Source organism: Monodelphis domestica, chromosome 4 (assembly GCF_027887165.1).
Source record: "Monodelphis domestica isolate mMonDom1 chromosome 4, mMonDom1.pri, whole genome shotgun sequence".
Taxonomy (NCBI): Eukaryota; Metazoa; Chordata; class Mammalia; order Didelphimorphia; family Didelphidae; genus Monodelphis; species Monodelphis domestica.
Window position 1 is genome coordinate 387,940,356 of NC_077230.1, and position 16,103 is coordinate 387,956,458.

At 50.5% G+C, this 16,103-nt stretch overlaps 1 protein-coding gene across 1 annotated transcript; it reads left to right on the forward strand.

The window, feature by feature from the left end:
• Positions 1-4,650: 4,650 nt before the first annotated feature.
• CAMK2N1 (calcium/calmodulin dependent protein kinase II inhibitor 1) lies at positions 4,651-8,976 on the forward strand. Its single transcript, XM_056795673.1, has 2 exons — positions 4,651-5,734; positions 7,435-8,976. The coding sequence occupies exons 1-2, from the start codon at positions 5,569-5,571 to the stop codon at positions 7,503-7,505; spliced, it is 237 nt and encodes a 78-aa protein (XP_056651651.1). The 5' UTR covers positions 4,651-5,568; the 3' UTR covers positions 7,506-8,976.
• Positions 8,977-16,103: the final 7,127 nt, after the last annotated feature.

Consider the following 16,103-nt stretch of genomic DNA (forward strand, 5'->3'; position numbering starts at 1 on the left):
CCAACAGGAGGACATCACACACACACACACACTGCAGACAAACTCAAGGAGGGGGCCCAGAAGGATGAAGGATAGACATTGTGTTCTGCAAACAACAGGACTTCAACCAGAAGGCAGGCAGGCTCACAATCAGAGACAAAATGTCCAATTTCCTTCCCAATAGATCCCTGTGCCTTAATTAACTGTGCTCTAATTAGCTTCCCTACAGAATGTAATCTCCTTGAAGGTAGGCAAGGCTCTGCTTCATCTTTGTATGTCACCACTTAACAAATGCTGCATTTTTGAATGATTGAATTGATACCCTTTCATGTAGCATCTCCTAATTGCCCCTATATGGGGCTTGAGTCAAAGCTTATTGGATCCCCAGCTGTCCTGAGGATGGGGACTATGATTTCTTTTCTCTTTTTAAAATTTTTGTAAAACCCTTCCCTTCTGTCTTAGAATCAATACTGTGTGGTTCCAAGACAGAAGAGAGGTCATGGCTAGGCAATGAGGGTCAAGTGACTTGGGCAGGGTCATACAATTGGGCAGTGCCTGAGGCCAGATTTAAACCCAGGACCTCCCATTTCTTGGTCTGGCTCTCAATCCACTGAGCTATCCAGCTGCTCCCTGGAACTATGATTTCTATGGAGCCAGTTAGATGGACCAGTGGATAGAGTGCTGGTTCTGATTCAAGTCCTGCCTCAGATACTGTAGGAAAGGATTTCTACAATACTTACTAGCTGAGTAACTTCTTTCAGTCTCATCTGTATATGTAATCTCAGGGTTAGAATTTCTTTTTTTTTTCCTTCATCTTTAGATGTAATTCCAGGAATGTGTTATTATATTCTCTCTCTCTCTCTGTCTTTGTCTCTGTCTCTCTGTCTCTGTCCCTCTCCCTCTCCCGCTCTCTCCCTCCCCCCTCTCTCCCTCCCTCCCTCTCTCTCTCTTCCTCTCTTTCTCTCTCTCTCCCTCCCTCCCTCTCTCTCTCTCTCTCTCTCTCTCTCTCTCTCTCTCTCTCTCTCTCCTCTCCTTTCTCTCTCTCTCTCTCTCTCTCTCTCTCTCTCCTCTCTCTCTCTCTCTCTCTCTCTCTCTCCTCTCCTTTCTCTCTCTCTCTCTCTCTCTCTCTCTCTCTCTCTCTCTCTCTCTCTCTCTCTCTCTCTCCTCTCCTTTCTCTCTCTCTCTCTCTCTCTCTCTCTCTCTCTCTCTCTCCTCTCTCTCTCTCTCCTCTCCTTTCTCTCTCTCTCTCTCTCTCTCTCTCTCTCTCTCTCTCTCTCCATCTCTCTCTCTCTCTCTCTCTCTCTCTCTCTCTCTCTCTCTCCTCTCTCTCCTCTCTCTCTCTCTCTCTGACAGAGAGAGTATATTGGGCAGTTAGGTGACACAGCGGAGAGTAACAAATCTGGAAGTCAGGAAGACTTGAGTTCAAATCTGGCATCAGACCCTTTCTAGCTGTGTGACCCTGGATAAGGGAACTTAACCCTGTTTGTTGCACTTTTCTCATGTGGAAAATGTGCTGGAGAAGGAAAGGGCCAACAGTATCCTTGTCAAGAAAACTCCCAATGGGTTCATGAAGTATGGGTACACACACACAAAAGAAGCATGTGTATTCAGTCTCTACTCTGAGCCAGGCACTGTGCTAAAGCCATGCCCTTTCCCTGAGTCCATTCATGGCCCTCTGTGCCTCTTCAAAGACTATGACACACGATGACAACAACAATCCTTGACCTGTCCCTTTGGGGTGTTGTGAGGCTCAAAAGAGACCAAGGATGGAAAAAAGCTAAGAGCTCAGTCCCAGAATCAGAGAGCAAGATTGGGATTGCACTATTGCTGCTTTTGATGTCCTGCCTCCAAAGCCCAGCACAGGGTACGGCAGCAGCAACTCACTCAATCCCTATTTCCTGAATGAAGCAGCAAAGCAGATGGATAGAGTGGCCTGGAGATCTGCATTCTCATCTTGACTCTGCTGCTTATTGGCTATGACACAGGGCCATCTCCACCTCTTGAACCTGGATTTCCCCCATCTGAAGAACTAAATGGCTTCTAAGGGCTCTTCTACCCTACTACTATTGTATGATCGGATTCCCTAGACTTTTGCCAAAGGTCCTATGTGAAAAGTTGAATATTGGCATTTGAGAAAAAGTGCTGAAATCATAAAATTCCGTTTTTCTAGCCCCCACCCCCAGCTCTGCCATTCTGTGCCCTAAGGTCCTCCCCATCCTTAATATTCTCTGTTCTAGGGTCCCTCTGAGCACTGACATTTGCAGGGGACTTCCAAATTCTGACATCCCCATTTGCAACTCTTGACACCAGATGTTCTAATACTCCAGATTTTGAGGATTCTTGCAACTGAAAGGATGCTCTGTGAGGCCAGGGCTTGGGCTGCCACAGGGCAGGTCCCTGGAAATGGGAGTCTGAAGAGCCCAGAAACAAAATAAGAGTGAGGGGTGTTGGCTCCCCCTTCATTCTGGGTGCTATTCTCCTATGGAATCTTTCTAGTATCTGCACTAAGGGCACCAGTGCCTGCCTGAAACGGGCATGAGAGCCTCCCTTACACCTAATGCCAACTGAGCAAGGGTGACCATCTTCCCTGTCCAGGGACTAATAAGTGTTGGAGGGAGGAGCTGAACTCCCACCTCACACCCTGATTACAGGGCCCTATTTTATCCTGGGGCTTTCTTTGTTTTCCACTCTGACTTTGCAGAGGTCCCTTCCTCCAGCAGCTAAAACAGGCAGGGAAGCTGCCCTCAAGAACCCCCCAATCCTGGCACTACATTCTGTGTGACCTTGAGTGGATGGCCTCCCTGCTGTGGTGGGGCATCCATAGAACACAGAACATCTAGAGCACCAGAGAACAGGTGTCACAGGAACACTGGGATGCTAATGATCCTCCTTCACACTCCTTGCCCTCCTCCTAGCAAGCCATCTGGGTAGGTGACAAGCCTCTTAGAGGGCTGGGATTCCCCTAGCTCTTCCAAGCTGCTACACCCCCCCTCCCCCTTCCTCCTGGAAACTGAGGAGCAGGTGTGCCATCTTTGTACCTGGGCCTAAGCCTTCTTCAGGTCACATTGGGAACAGAAAGGGAGGGAGAGAGGAATGTGCTCTGGGGGCCCTGGTAGCTGATATTCCTGGGGCAGAGGTTACCTCTGCTCCCTGAGCTGGAGCAGGTGCTTGCTTGGTGGGGCCGGGAAAAGGGTAGAGCGCTCACGGCTATCCCTGCCTGCTTCAGGGACTTCAAAGCTTCTGGGCTCCCAGGAGCTGATGGGAGCGGGGAATGGAGGAGGTATGGATCTGGAAGTGCCAGCCTAATCCTCCAGCGAGGGAATCCTCACCTTCCCCGAAGGCTACACCAAGGAGCACCCGCAAGGGAGAGAGGATTTACGGGCTGGAGCAATCCCTCCCCTTCCCTCTCCCTTTGGGACTCGGAGCGGGGTAGGGTTGGGGAAAAGAACCAGTCTCTTTCCGGAAAGGGCTGGGAGGTCACGGAGCAGGAAAGGAAAGAGGGGTTCCATGGGAGCAATTGAAGGCACTCTCTCCTCCAGGGTTAGGGTGGAGCGGTCGAGCCTGGGCATGGGGGAAGGAAAGAACAATTCCGTCCACTAATCATTAACTACCCCCTTTCACTTTGGTACTCCAGTCACAGCAGCTCCACCACCAGAGTTGGGGGTGGGGATCAGTGTCCCCCAAATGCTCAGCTGCTCCCGAGAGGGGCCTTGGGCATTGGGAAGAAAGAGGGATGCATCTAGTCCAATCCAGACTCCTCTATCTAGCCCCCCAGCTGAATGCAAAGACAAGTCGTCGCCCCCCCTCCCACTTTCGTTACACCTCCTTAGCCCCCGAATGGAAATGCCTGCTTCCCGTCGCTCTAGGTCAAATGTTGTTTCTTCCTCCAGCTTCCGCCCCTGAACTCGGCTTCCCCTGGGGCTAACTTGGGGTGAAGGGGGCGGGGCACAGCTAGTAAGGTCTCGCAGCCCCACAGCCCCGTCATCCCCAAAGCGTGAATTACAAGAATGCACCCCCGCCTCTGTCCTGATAAGACACTCACGTAAAGGCTTCACCCTCCCCCAAAGCAGAATACCCTCCATTCTTGCCCGATTTCCCCTTTCTGCTCTCCGCCTGTGTCTTGGGGCGTGGTGGTCACCCCTGGGACTGTCTCCCTCTTCCCCAAAGGACCAAATCAGAGTCTTCCCCGTGCCAGTGTCCCTGAACGCCCCCACCCTGTCCTCTGGGGGCGGAGAAAGACGATCTTGGTAAGGTCTCCCCCTCTCCCAAACCAGAATCCTTTACCCTAAATTACAATCATTGTCCTTCCTCATCCTGGGTCACCCCAGCGTACGGCGATCCCTCCTCGGGCCGGGGGTGTGGGGATGTAGGGAATGGGGTACAGCAAACGGGCAGTGACCTCGAAGCATACTCGGTTGCACCAGCTTTAGCCCAGGAGTAAATAATACTAATAATCCTGTACTAAGGGAAAGGCACCCAGGTCGCGGAGCCTAAGCTCCCAGGGAGACCACGTAGCGCGGCCCGGCGGCCTGGCCCGGCCTGGGAGAAGGCTCGGAGCCGCTGAGCCTAGGCTCCCTCCCCGGTCGGGAGTAAACACAGCGAGGCTGGCCCCGGGAGGGGGAGGGAAAAAGGAGGGGAGGGGGAGGGAGGGAAAGGGGGCGAGCCCAGGACCGGGCTGCCCGCGGAGCTGGGGGAAGGGAGGAAGCGCACAGAGGAGAGATCCCCGCCAGGACAGAGTGTGCCTGGGGAGGGGAGAAGGGGCAGGCCGGGGAGCGGGGAGTGTCGCCAGCAGGAAGCCATCCCTCGTAGTTCGAGCGCGGCCCGGCTCGGCCGGCCCTCCGTGACGTTACTCATCTTCCAGGGATCTCTCCTCTCGTCTCTTCCCCTCCCCTCCCTCTTACCCTCTTTCCTCTCTCCCTCTCCCCCCTCCTCCCTGTCCCCTCCCCCTCTCTCCCTCGCATCCCAGTCTCTGCACATCTCTCTCCATCAGCTTCCTCCGGACCTTCACCGCCACCACCAGCAGCAGTAGGAGCAGCAGCACCTCGGTGGTCGCGGCAGCAGGAGAGGGACCGCCAGCGGCTCCCCCCCCCCCCGGGGCTCCCACCCCCCTTTCCTCCTCCTCCTCCTCCCTGCCCTGCCCTTCCCTGCTCTGCTCGAAAGGGATCTCCCTTCTCTCTTTACTCAGCCCCCCCACTGCTGCTGCGCCCCAGGATCCCAGCCCCCCTCCGCCTGCCCGCCCCCCTCCAGAGCCCTAGAAGCCGCGCGGTGGAGACAAGGATGTGACTGCACCCGTGGGGCGGAGGGTGCACTCAGCGGCGGCGGCTGCGGTCCGAGCGAAGCTGCGGACGCCCGGGGCTCCCTCTCTCCTAGCTCGCCCTCTCTCCTCCGGCTTCCCCCAGTCCCTCCTCCGCGGCCCCGGGCCGTCTCGCTGCCCCGACCCCGTGCCTCCCGGCTTGCCGCCTCGGGGCACCCTTCCCCTGCCCCGGACCGCCCCTCTTCGGCCGCCCCCCTGCTCCAGCGCTGACCCTGTCCGCAGGCGGGGAAGGAGGAGGAGGAGGAGGCGGCGCCGCCAAACCACCCGGCGAGAACATGTCGGAAGTGTTGCCGTTTAACGAGGAAAAGCTGGGGCACTATGGAGACGGGGGGGACGTGGGCCAGATCTTCACGTGCCGCCTGCAGGATACCAACAACTTCTTCGGGGCGGCTCAGAACAAGAGACCGCCCAAACTGGGCCAGATCGGCAGGAGCAAGAGAGGTGAGTGAGACCTGGGAGCGCCCAGTCCCCCTCCCCCTCCCTTGACCCCCCCCCCCCCCGCGTGCTGCAGGCGGACTGGGACAGGGGGCGACTCTCCCCTTTTCCCTGTCTCGGAGGAGGCACCCAGCTGGGATTGAACCCCATTCCAGCGTTCTGCCTTTCCGCGCTGAGTCTCATCCCACTCCAGCTCTGGGCTTTCATCCGAGGGGCACTAATAGGCTAGGAGCAGGGCAAGGGATGCAGCACCCCACCCTCGCCCCCGCCCTAAGTCGGGGCCCGGGGTACCCATCAATTAAGGGGAGAGAGCGCTAACACCCGAGGTGCTCCCGAAAGCTAGGGGAGGAGGGAGAGACGCAGACCTCCGAGGGGTACCCACAAGCTGCAGGGAGGGGCACACTTCAGGGGCTAGAGGAAAGGAGGTTCTGGTGCCTTGGTGCGGTTCCTGGACCCTTCAGGAAGGGGAGTCTCCGGAGACGGGGGAGGGCGGGCGGGCGCACTGCGGGGTCCGGTTGGGACCAGCAGCAAGAGGGCTGGTACTCCCTCCGCCTTTTTTCTCCTTTCCTTTCCCTTCCTTACCACCCCTCCTCCCCCCTCCCCGCCCCCATGCCCAGCCTGATTGAACCAGCACAGTCTTAGGGCCTCTGCCCCCCTCGATCGATCCCAGTCTAGTAGCCACCACCTTCGGCTGGAGTCTGGGGCCCCGGCAAGATCAGCCTGGTCACCGCCCCCGCCAAACTTTTTTTTTTTTTTTGCGCAGTGTAGCCTCGAGTCCAGAGAGAGATCTGGACGCCAAGGGACTCGGGCCTCCCCTTGGGGTAGTGCGGGGGAGGGGGCCTAGGTAGGGACAGAGTCCCCTCCACACCACCGCAGTGGCAGGGCAGAGCCAGCCTGACTGCTGCTGCCTTTCCTAGGGAGCTTGAGGAAAAGACGGTGGGATGGGGCAGGGGAGCCCGAGCTGGCTTCCTTAGCCATCCCCTCTTCCTGGACATGCACACAAAAAGCCTAAAAGCCAACCTTCCTCTCTTCCTCCTTTCCTCAGACCCTAACCCGGAGAACTGGGTTCGGGTGAGGAATGAGAAAGGAAAGAAGCAGAAGAGGGATTTCCCCTTCCCTTTCTCACCCCATGGGAAATCCAGCCCTCGCCCCCACTTTCTCCCATTCCCTCCTTTCTAGTCTGAACCTAGGCTAGGTCAGTGCAAAGGGCCAGGTTGTCATCTTCATCCCTTCCCCCTTCCCCGCCCCCCAGCCCCATTGGGACCCTTGGCCGTGTTATCCAGAGCCGACAGTAGAGAGGCTGCTGTTTGCCTGGCTAGTCTCCCTCTGCCTTACCACTCCCCCATCCCACGAAGCCCATTTTCCAAATAAATAAGGCTGGGTGAGTAGGTGGGTGGTGTGCAGGGGGAGGGGGGAGGCCTGCTTGGCCACTACCACCCTCCCACCGACCCTTGGGTTGTCTGAGATCCATCACTCCTAACCTGGGCTCCCCCCCCCCCCCCCCTTGTCAGTGGCTGTGACAAGGGCAGAGACTTGTGGGCAGAAGAGGAGAGCTAAGGGACAGCTGGAGATAGGGGTGCCTAGTGCCTCAGGGGGTATCCTTGGGAGAGAGAGAGAAGCCCCTCCCCCTCGACCTCCTTCTCCCCCCACCTTTCTCCTGGAGAAAAGGCCTGCTTATACTCTTCACTCTCTTTTCTGCCTTACAGTTGTTATTGAAGATGATAGGATTGATGACGTGCTGAAAAATATGACAGAAAAGGCACCTCCTGGTGTTTAAAGCCCCCAAAGACACTGAGTTAAGGGAGAAAATGATGATAATAAACACAGCAACTTCACACAGTTTATTGGCAAAAACAAAAACAAAAACAAAAAAAGCACTTTGAAAAAAATCTTCATTACTCTAGCCTGCAGTCCACAATGCCGACACACCACCAACCTGTATCTTGTGTCAGGCCTGGGGACAGAAGAGGTGTGAGAATAGCAAGGACCGGAAAGGCTCTAGGGTCCTCTGCAGAAACAAAAACAAAAAAAAAGCAAAAAAAAAAAGCAAAAAGAAATTATTCAGTAAATCAGTGAATAGATATACACACACCCATAAGGAAATCGACATCAGCTGCAGCTGTTTGTCTAAATTAATATGCGTTTCCTTTTATATACAGTGAATATTGCGCAATTCTAGACCTGGATTTCCAGCCACTTTAAATAATGCAGCAGCAGCAGCAGCTACCGCCTGCCCAGCAAAATGCCTCCGGGTTCCTGGTGGGAGGGGGGGGGGGGCTGGCATCCCCTTTGCTGATCTGGCTGCCCTGAAAGTCAGCCTTTTGTTTACATTATTCCCATCTGGCAAAAATGATTCTGTGCACTTAGATGTGAAATGCTGTCCGTTTCATTTTTACAGAAATGTTCATATCCTTGGATGTGTGTAAAACAAAACAAAACAAACAAAAAAAAGCAAAAAAAAAAGCAGAATGACATATATATAGATAGTTATTCTATTTCGTTTTCCCGCCACCTTGGAAGGTCTCCCTTGGTGGGATGTTTCGTGCGCTCGACAGAACAAAACCAACCCACTTTCCCTAAGGAATGCCATCTAGGAAGAGTTTTCTTCTGTTTTCAATGTGCTGTGAAGCTTGTGATCTCTGGACTGCTTGCAAGCAATCCGGGCTCCAGTTCACATGGAGGAATTTTATTTGTGACGGGAGGAGGAAGGGGAAAACACACAAACAAACAACCCCCACCCAACCTTCTTGGATCTGTTGTATGAGCCCCCACCCTTGTTCTTTCCTCCTCCCGGTGTTGTGGCTATTCATCCTCTTCAATGAATGGATTGTACAAAAATGTGATCACGAGAGTGCCAAATATCTGGAAATGCCAAAAGGCAGTTTGGTTTGGTTCCCCTTTTCTGTGCTCCCTGAGCCCATGTAAAGCAGTGCTTCGTTGGAGTCTCTCTTTTCTGGGTTATTTCTCGGGCTTTCTTAAAGCAGAACTGCTCTCCTTTTTGCATGATGTTTGCAGAGATGCCTCTTGCGCAGGGGGTGGGGGTGGGGGGTCTTTTCACCATTTTCTTTTCTTCTTTTGGGTTTGCAACTTTGGATGACAAACCTCAAAGAGGTTTCTTTCTCCTTCCCTCCGACCGTCCCCCTTTCCCCTCCTTTTCTTAATTCAATATTGTGTATATGGTGCACTGTTAACCACTACACAGGGCTATTTCTGCAATGTACAATAAAAGGGACTGTTCCTGTGTCTAACCTCTTCTCGTGTCTTGTTTCTTGGGTCCATTGGTTGGTGGGGGGAGAAGGAGAGGGAGAGAAAGGAAGGGAGGGAGAGAGGGGAAAAGAGTGGAAAAACCAGTTAGGTGGTCACTCTTGGGAGATCACAGTTGGAGAATGAAGCAAACTGGCTTCTGCAGGGTTTCCCTTGCCAGGGCTGGGCTTGGGAGCCCCAGTGAATGCCCGTTCATTGTTGGACTGCTTTGGGGAATCTCCCCCACTCTTTGTAATGTCTGCCATCAGTTGTTGGACTAGGCAAGTATTCCCTTTTTGGGGTAGGGCCAAGGGAATCCATGTGTGCTGTGTCTCCCCAGCCCCCAGCCTGAAGAAGAGAAAAGGTGGCCTGTTTCTCCTCCAAGGCGTGGCTGCCGAGCCATTGTCTCCCTCCAACACCTTCCAAGAGCCGGGTCCCTGAGGTGCCAGTCTGGCAGAGCAATTTCAGGGCAAGTGTGAGAATTTGCTAAGGAGATGAAAAATGCCTGGTGGCACCCAGCACCAGTGTGCATCTCTGATCCTCACCTGAGAGCCTCCATTCTGTAAACTGGTCCCCTGGGACGAGCCTGAGGAAAGGAAGAGCAATTCATGCAAGTCTTTCTCCCCAGCAGCTCCTCCATTTTCCATAGGTGAGATGATTGCCACCTGACCAGGGATACATAGCCAGGATTGCATCCTACTCCCTCCGGTTGGTTTGTGGTCCCCTCCAAGGGGCTAGGGCTGAAGGGGGGGAGGAAGGAAGGTGGGCTGGGACAAAGGAAGCTGAGATTTGGGGTTTTTTTCCCAGAGAGCCAAAGGTTATGGCCACCACTCACTCCGAGGGGCTTTCCCCCCCTGGTTTCTTCCAGTAAGTAGCTCTGCCAACTGTGAGCTTAACATGTTTGTTGTAAAACTGTCAAGCTGGGGAGTCACAACACACTGCTCACGGTGACAGCAGGAGCCGTGTGACTCAGACATCAGGTAAGACAGGGCCTGGGAGGAAGGAAGGGAAAGGGGGAAAACTGGTGCCTGGCTCGGGTCTTATCGAGTCAGGGAGGACGATCATCCTTTGCAGGGGGGACCAAGAGCACTGGACTTCGGTTGGAAGATGGGAAAATGCGTCTGAGTTTGGTCCTGGCTGTAGTGGTGTGGGTAGATTGTTTTAACTCTCTGAGCCTCAATTTTGCCATCTGTAAAATAGGTATAATAATATTAGTTTTACAGTAGAACTTTTGTAATGAAAACCTTTAGTGAACCTAAAGCAATACACACGAGCTGCCACAATTGTCATTGGTGTTAATAATAATAATAAGTGTACTCATATAATTCCATTAATCAGTATGAGATTCACAAGCAATACAGGCAGGGTGCTTAGAGAAATTTATTGTCTTCTCAAATGATATCTTCTTTCTCTTTACTATTCCCTGCTTCATTTCTTCCCTTCTCCTGCCTCCTCCCTTCTTCCTTCTTCTTCCTCCTCCTTCTTCTTCTTCCTCCTCCTCCTCCTCCTCCTCCTCCTCCTCCTCCTCCTCCTCCTCCTCCTCCTCCTCCTCCTCCTCCTCCTCCTCCTCCTCCTCCTCCTCCTCCTCCTCCTCCTCCTCCTCCTTCTTCTTCTTCTTCTTCTTCTTCTTCTTCTTCTTCTTCTTCTTCTTCTTCTTCTTCTTCCTCTTCTTCCTCTTCTTCCTCTTCTTCTTCTTCTCTTCCTTCTTCTCTTCTTCCTCTCTTCTTCTTTTCTTCTCCTCCAATTACTTTCTGTTTTAGAATCAACATTAAGTATCAATTCCAAGGCAGAAGAGCAAGTAGGGCAAGGCAATCTGAGTTAAGTGACTCGCCCAGGGTCACTTGTACCTGAATTTAGATATGAACCCAAGTCCTTCTGCCTCCAGGCCTGGCACTATCCTCTGTGCTACCTAACTGCTCTTCTTCCTCTTCTGTAAGCAGAAATCTACTATAGGGATTTGGGGCCATGTGCAAAGATTCCTTTGTAGGGGAGAAGGGAAGAGAAGACTATTTCTGTCTCCTCAGAACCGTGGCTTCTGCTATTTCCCAGCTGGATTTCTTTTCCTGATCTGAATTCTCTTTTGACAAAAGTTCTTTCAGGCAAAGATTTGGCATCAGTAGACTTGGGTGTTGAAGCCCTAACTTTTCTGTTTACCACCTGTGTGACCTGGGGCAACTGTGAACACTTTGGGGCTTTTGCTTCCACCTCTGTACAATGAGAGGCCCTTGGAAGGGCCCTTTCAGCTCTGACGTTCTCTGGACCGAAGTGTCGCCTAGTTCTGACATTCTATCATCTAGTCTCGCTTAGCTCTGCTAGTCGACATCTCTTTTAGTTCTAAAGCCATATGTTCAGCTGTCTCTTGCCTCCCTGCATGCTATAATGCTGTTCTGTTTTTCTGCATTTTCTTATGTATTTGTTTATTTAACAGCTGCTTAAAAAAAAACAACCAACCTATACCTTCTGCCTTAGAATTGATAAGAAGAGAGGTAAGGGCTAGTGACTTGCCCATGGTCACACAGCTAGGAAGTATCAGAGGTCAGATTTGAACCCAGGTTCCATCCTGTTCCCCCACTCCAGACCTGGTCCTCAAACCACTGTGCTCCCTAGGTATACCTATTTAACAGCTTCTTATTAGTGGGGCCCTTCTCATCATATCATTGACCCAGAGTCTAAATGGACCTTAGAGGCCATCTAGTATAATTTCCTCATTTTCACTGATGAGGAAAGGCAGGTCTATGAAGATTCTGGCCTAAACTAAGTACCTAGCATGTGGTAAGAACTTAAGTATTTTTTTTAACTCTCACCTTCCATCTTAGAAGCAATACTGTGTATTGGTTCCTAGGCACAAGAGTGGTAAGGCCTAAGCAATGGGGGTTAAGTGACTTGTCCAGGATCGCCCAACTAGGAAGTGTCTGAGGCCAGATTTGAACCCAGAACCTCTGGGCCTGGCTCTCAATCCCCTGAGCTACCCAGCTGCATCCCCCTCTCCTTAAAAAAAAAAATGTTGCATTGAATGTGTGAAGGCAGAATTTGAATCCAGGTCACCTGTTCTAGAGCCAGTCTTGGCTTTGGAAGCCATGGGTTGAGTTGGGGTCAGAAGTGAGGTGGGTCCTGGTTGCTGTTCAGGAACAGAAAAACTGTTGGCCTGGGGCTTGGGGGTCCATCTTCATAAATTAAGTATTTCAGCCATGTATGGCTACACTGGTCTCCCACTGTAGATGGGGGAAATGGCCTCTGCTCTCTGGCCTTTGGTAGGTTGCCCAGCTCCCATTCAGCATTAAAGAAGATGAGCCTTTAGGTGCAATTGCTATCAAGTAAACATTCGTGCCCCCCTTCAGCCAGGGGCCAGAGGATTGGCTGATATTAAATAATGCCAAGTGCCCAGTGCCTTTGGAAGATTTGTTTAAGTGCTAATAAATATGGAAGGGGGCTATTGACATCCAAGGGGCCGGTGGGCAGGAAGGATGGGGTCCGGGAGGGGGCTGGGAGGAGCTGATCTACACCGGCTTTATCGATTGGCGAATCAAGGGCCACATTAGTCAAACTTAGCTAATTGAAAGCCTGTAATAAATGTAAACCTTTATGGATTCCACTTCCTGTGGCCTGGCCAGGCTGACAGTCTGCGGGAATAAAAAATGCCTCCAGGGGGAATTGGCAAATTAAGTTTTAAAATGTAAGAGACTTGTAAATTACTGGCAATCGGAGACCACAGATGAAGGAAAGACTTGGGGTGTGGGGGATGCCAGGGGCAGCGGAGGGGGGATGGGGAGAGGAATGAGGACATCCCTCACGCTGGGAGAGCTCTCTTCATATCTCCCAGCACCTCTGGCTAGCTCTCAGCAGAATTTTGGGAAGGAAAATCACTATCGTCATTTTTTCTTAAAGCATTTTAAGTGGTATCAATGACTGCCTAGAGGACTATGGGAGAGAAGCAGCCCAGCCAGGCCTGAGCCGGAAGGGACTGGGATTCAGGCTTTGGTTCTGAATGGAATTAGCTGTGTGGGTCAGTCATTTTCTCATTGATAAAATAATGAGGTCAGACAAGTTGATTCTTAAAGGCCCTTCCATGTTTAATATTCCATGAACTAATGTTCTATGTTCCAAGGCTCTGCCTGGATATTTTATGGCCAGATTTTATGGTCCCTTTTAGCTCTGACATTCTCTCTTCTAAGGTTGTCTCTCCCATATCAGCTCTGATAGTCCATTTTTTTAAAGCCCCTCCTGGCTCTAACGTTCCATATGCTAAGGTGATCTTCCAACTTTGCCATTCTGTGTTCAAAAGCTTCTCTCTGTTCTGACATTCTATATTCTAAAAGCCCTCCTATTTCCAACATTCTGGGTTTTAGGCTCATTCTCTGACATTCATATATGCTATATTCTCTGTTTTCTCTCTTTCCTCAGCTCTTATAATCTATAATCCCCATGTCCTAAATGCCCCCCCAGCTCTGCTATTCTGCATTCTAAACTCCCTCCCAGCTCTGACATTCTGGGTTCTAATGTTCCTCCCAGCTCTGATATTCTGGGTTCTAAGGTCCTTCCAAGCTCTGACATTCTGGGTTCTAAAGTTCCTCCCAGCTCTGACATTCTGGGTTCTAAAGTTCCTCCCAGCTCTGACATTCTCTGTTCTAAGGTCCCTCCCAGCTCTGACATTCTGGGTTCTAAAGTTCCTCCCAGCTCTGACAGTCTCTGTTCTAAGGTCTCTCCCAGCTCTGACTTTCTCTGTTCTAAGGTCTCTCCCAGCTCTGTTCTAAGGTCTCTCCCAGCTCTGACATTCTCTGTTCTAAGGTCTCTCCCAGCTCTGACAGTCTCTGTTCTAAGATCTCTCCCAGCTCTGACTTTCTCTGTTCTAAGGTCTCTCCCAGCTCTGTTCTAAGGTCTCTCCCAGCTCTGACATTCTCTGTTCTAAGGTCTCTCCCAGCTCTGACATTCTCTGTTCTAAGGTCTCTCCCAGCTCTAACATTCTGGGTTCTAGAGTTCCTCCCAGCTCTGACATTCTGGGTTCTAATGTTCCTCCAAGCTCTGACATTCTGGGTTCTAAGGACCTTCTAAGCCCTATTATTCTGTGTTCTGTCATTCTATATCGTAAGGTAACCACTCCAACTCCAACAAGCCATTTTGTGTTCTAAGGCCCTTCCCATCTCTAATATTCTTTGTTCTAAGGATCCTTCCAGCTCTGACATTCTGTGTGCTAAGCTCCCTCCTAGACCTGACATGCTCTGTTCTAAGATCCCTTTCTCTGAAGTTCTGTGTTCTAGTTCTGACATTGTTTTATGAAGTATTGAATGCAGGGGCTTTTTCTTATGTGGTTCCCAGAGATATGGCTAGGGTCAGAAAGCAGTTCCCAGGGCGAGGTCTGGGTTATCCTAATCAGACTCGCCAAGCCTCTATTGGTGAGGATTCCACTGAAGTTCTAAGAATCCAGTACACTAGAAAAGGAAAGATTTGGTGCATGGAGGACCTCTCTTCCCTTGATGTAACTAAGAGGGATTAATGGAGATCTAGTAAGTTCCTGAGTCTAGCCTTCCAGATGGGAAAAGGTATCATCTTAAAAATCAATGAGGACTTGAGGCTATTTCCCTAGAATAGGAAAGTAGGGAAGATGGCGACTTTCTGTTAGGGCTACCTTTTGGACTCTGCAGTAAGGGTGGTATTGACTTAATTTCAAAGAGGATGGAAGTGAGTATAGTGATGGATCTGACAATTCTATTGACATTTATTAAATGCCCTACACTATTCAAAATTCCCTCTACATTCCATGCCAGGCTCTGAGGTGACAAAGAGAGATCTGACATAGCCCCTTTCCTCCTGAGGTTATACTGTAATGCTGTAATAAATAAAACTCACTCTTCTAACTCAGTGAGCAAAAACGAGTGACATGACAGATAAGCACCTTGACTTTAGCAGAGAAAGGACGATGAAAGAGGGCTGGAGTTGGGGAAACAATAAGAATATGGAATTAATAGCTAGATTGGGGGAAACATTTTCAACAGGACCACATGTATAGCTGGCCACATATATTCAAGAAACAGTAAACAACTTCTCTTGACTCTGGAGTCAAATAAAAGCAGATCCAAATTGAATAGAGCCAGTCCTGCATTGCTAACTACTGGGGCCAGATATCTCCATTTGGATGTCCCATTGGCATCCCAAACTAAACACGTCCCAAAGGAGAGATCTTATCTTGTTCCTGTTTCAATTGAGGGCACCACCAGTTTCCCATTTAGCCAGATGCCCAAACTCCAGCACATGCATCGCCATTCCTCTCTTCTTTACCATCAACCCATCCTCGGTCAATTGCTAACTCTTGTCATTTCTCCTTTACAACAGCTCTCAAATTTGACCCCTTTTCTCTACTCATTAGGCAGCCAGCTCCACATATATTGCCTGGGCTATTTTAAAAGCCTCCTAATTGAACCCATGGCTTCTAGGCACTCTCTTCTCCAATCCATTCTTCCTCCAGCTGCCAAATAAGTATTTCTTTTCATTTTAAAAAATAAACTCTTACCTTGTGTCTTAGAATTGATACTAAATGTTAGTTCCAAGAAAGAAGAGAGATAAGGGCTAGGCAATTGGGGTTAAGTGACTTGCTCAGGGTCACACAGCTAGGAAGTATTGGAGGCCAAATTTGAACCCAGGACCTCCTATATTTCCAGGCCTGGCTCTCAATCCACTGAACCTCTTAACTGACCCTCAAATGATTTTTTCAAAGACACAAATTTTACCATGTTACTTCCCTGTTGAAAAACTTCCCACAATTCCCTATTGCTTCAAGGATAAAATATAGACTACTCAGCCTAGGACCTTTGAAGGGACTCTACTGTGTGACTCCCAAATAGAGTTCTATTTCTTCTAATCTATAAAGTCCATTAACCCCTCCAGGTTTCAGTTTCCTCATCTGTACAATGGGATTGAACCTGGTGACTTTTAAGGTCGCCAGTTCTAAATTGATGATGCTGGGCTTCTGTTTTTTTGAGTTTGTTTTTTTTTCCATTTTATTTTCCTCCATACTCTTCTCTGTCTCAGTCAAATTTGGCTTATGAGCTTTTCCTCAAACTTGACATTCTATCTTCATTATTAAGATGGTATTTAATCAATGTTTTGTGTTAGCCAAACTTGAACACTGTCATAGACT

Coding starts and splice junctions, on each gene's coding strand:
- CAMK2N1 (XM_056795673.1), top strand. CDS start 5,569: ATGTCGGAAGTGTTGCCGTTTAACGAGGAAAAGCTGGGGCACTATGGA. Junction 5,735..7,434: donor GATCGGCAGGAGCAAGAGAG/GTGAGTGAGACC, acceptor TCTGCCTTACAG/TTGTTATTGAAGATGATAGG.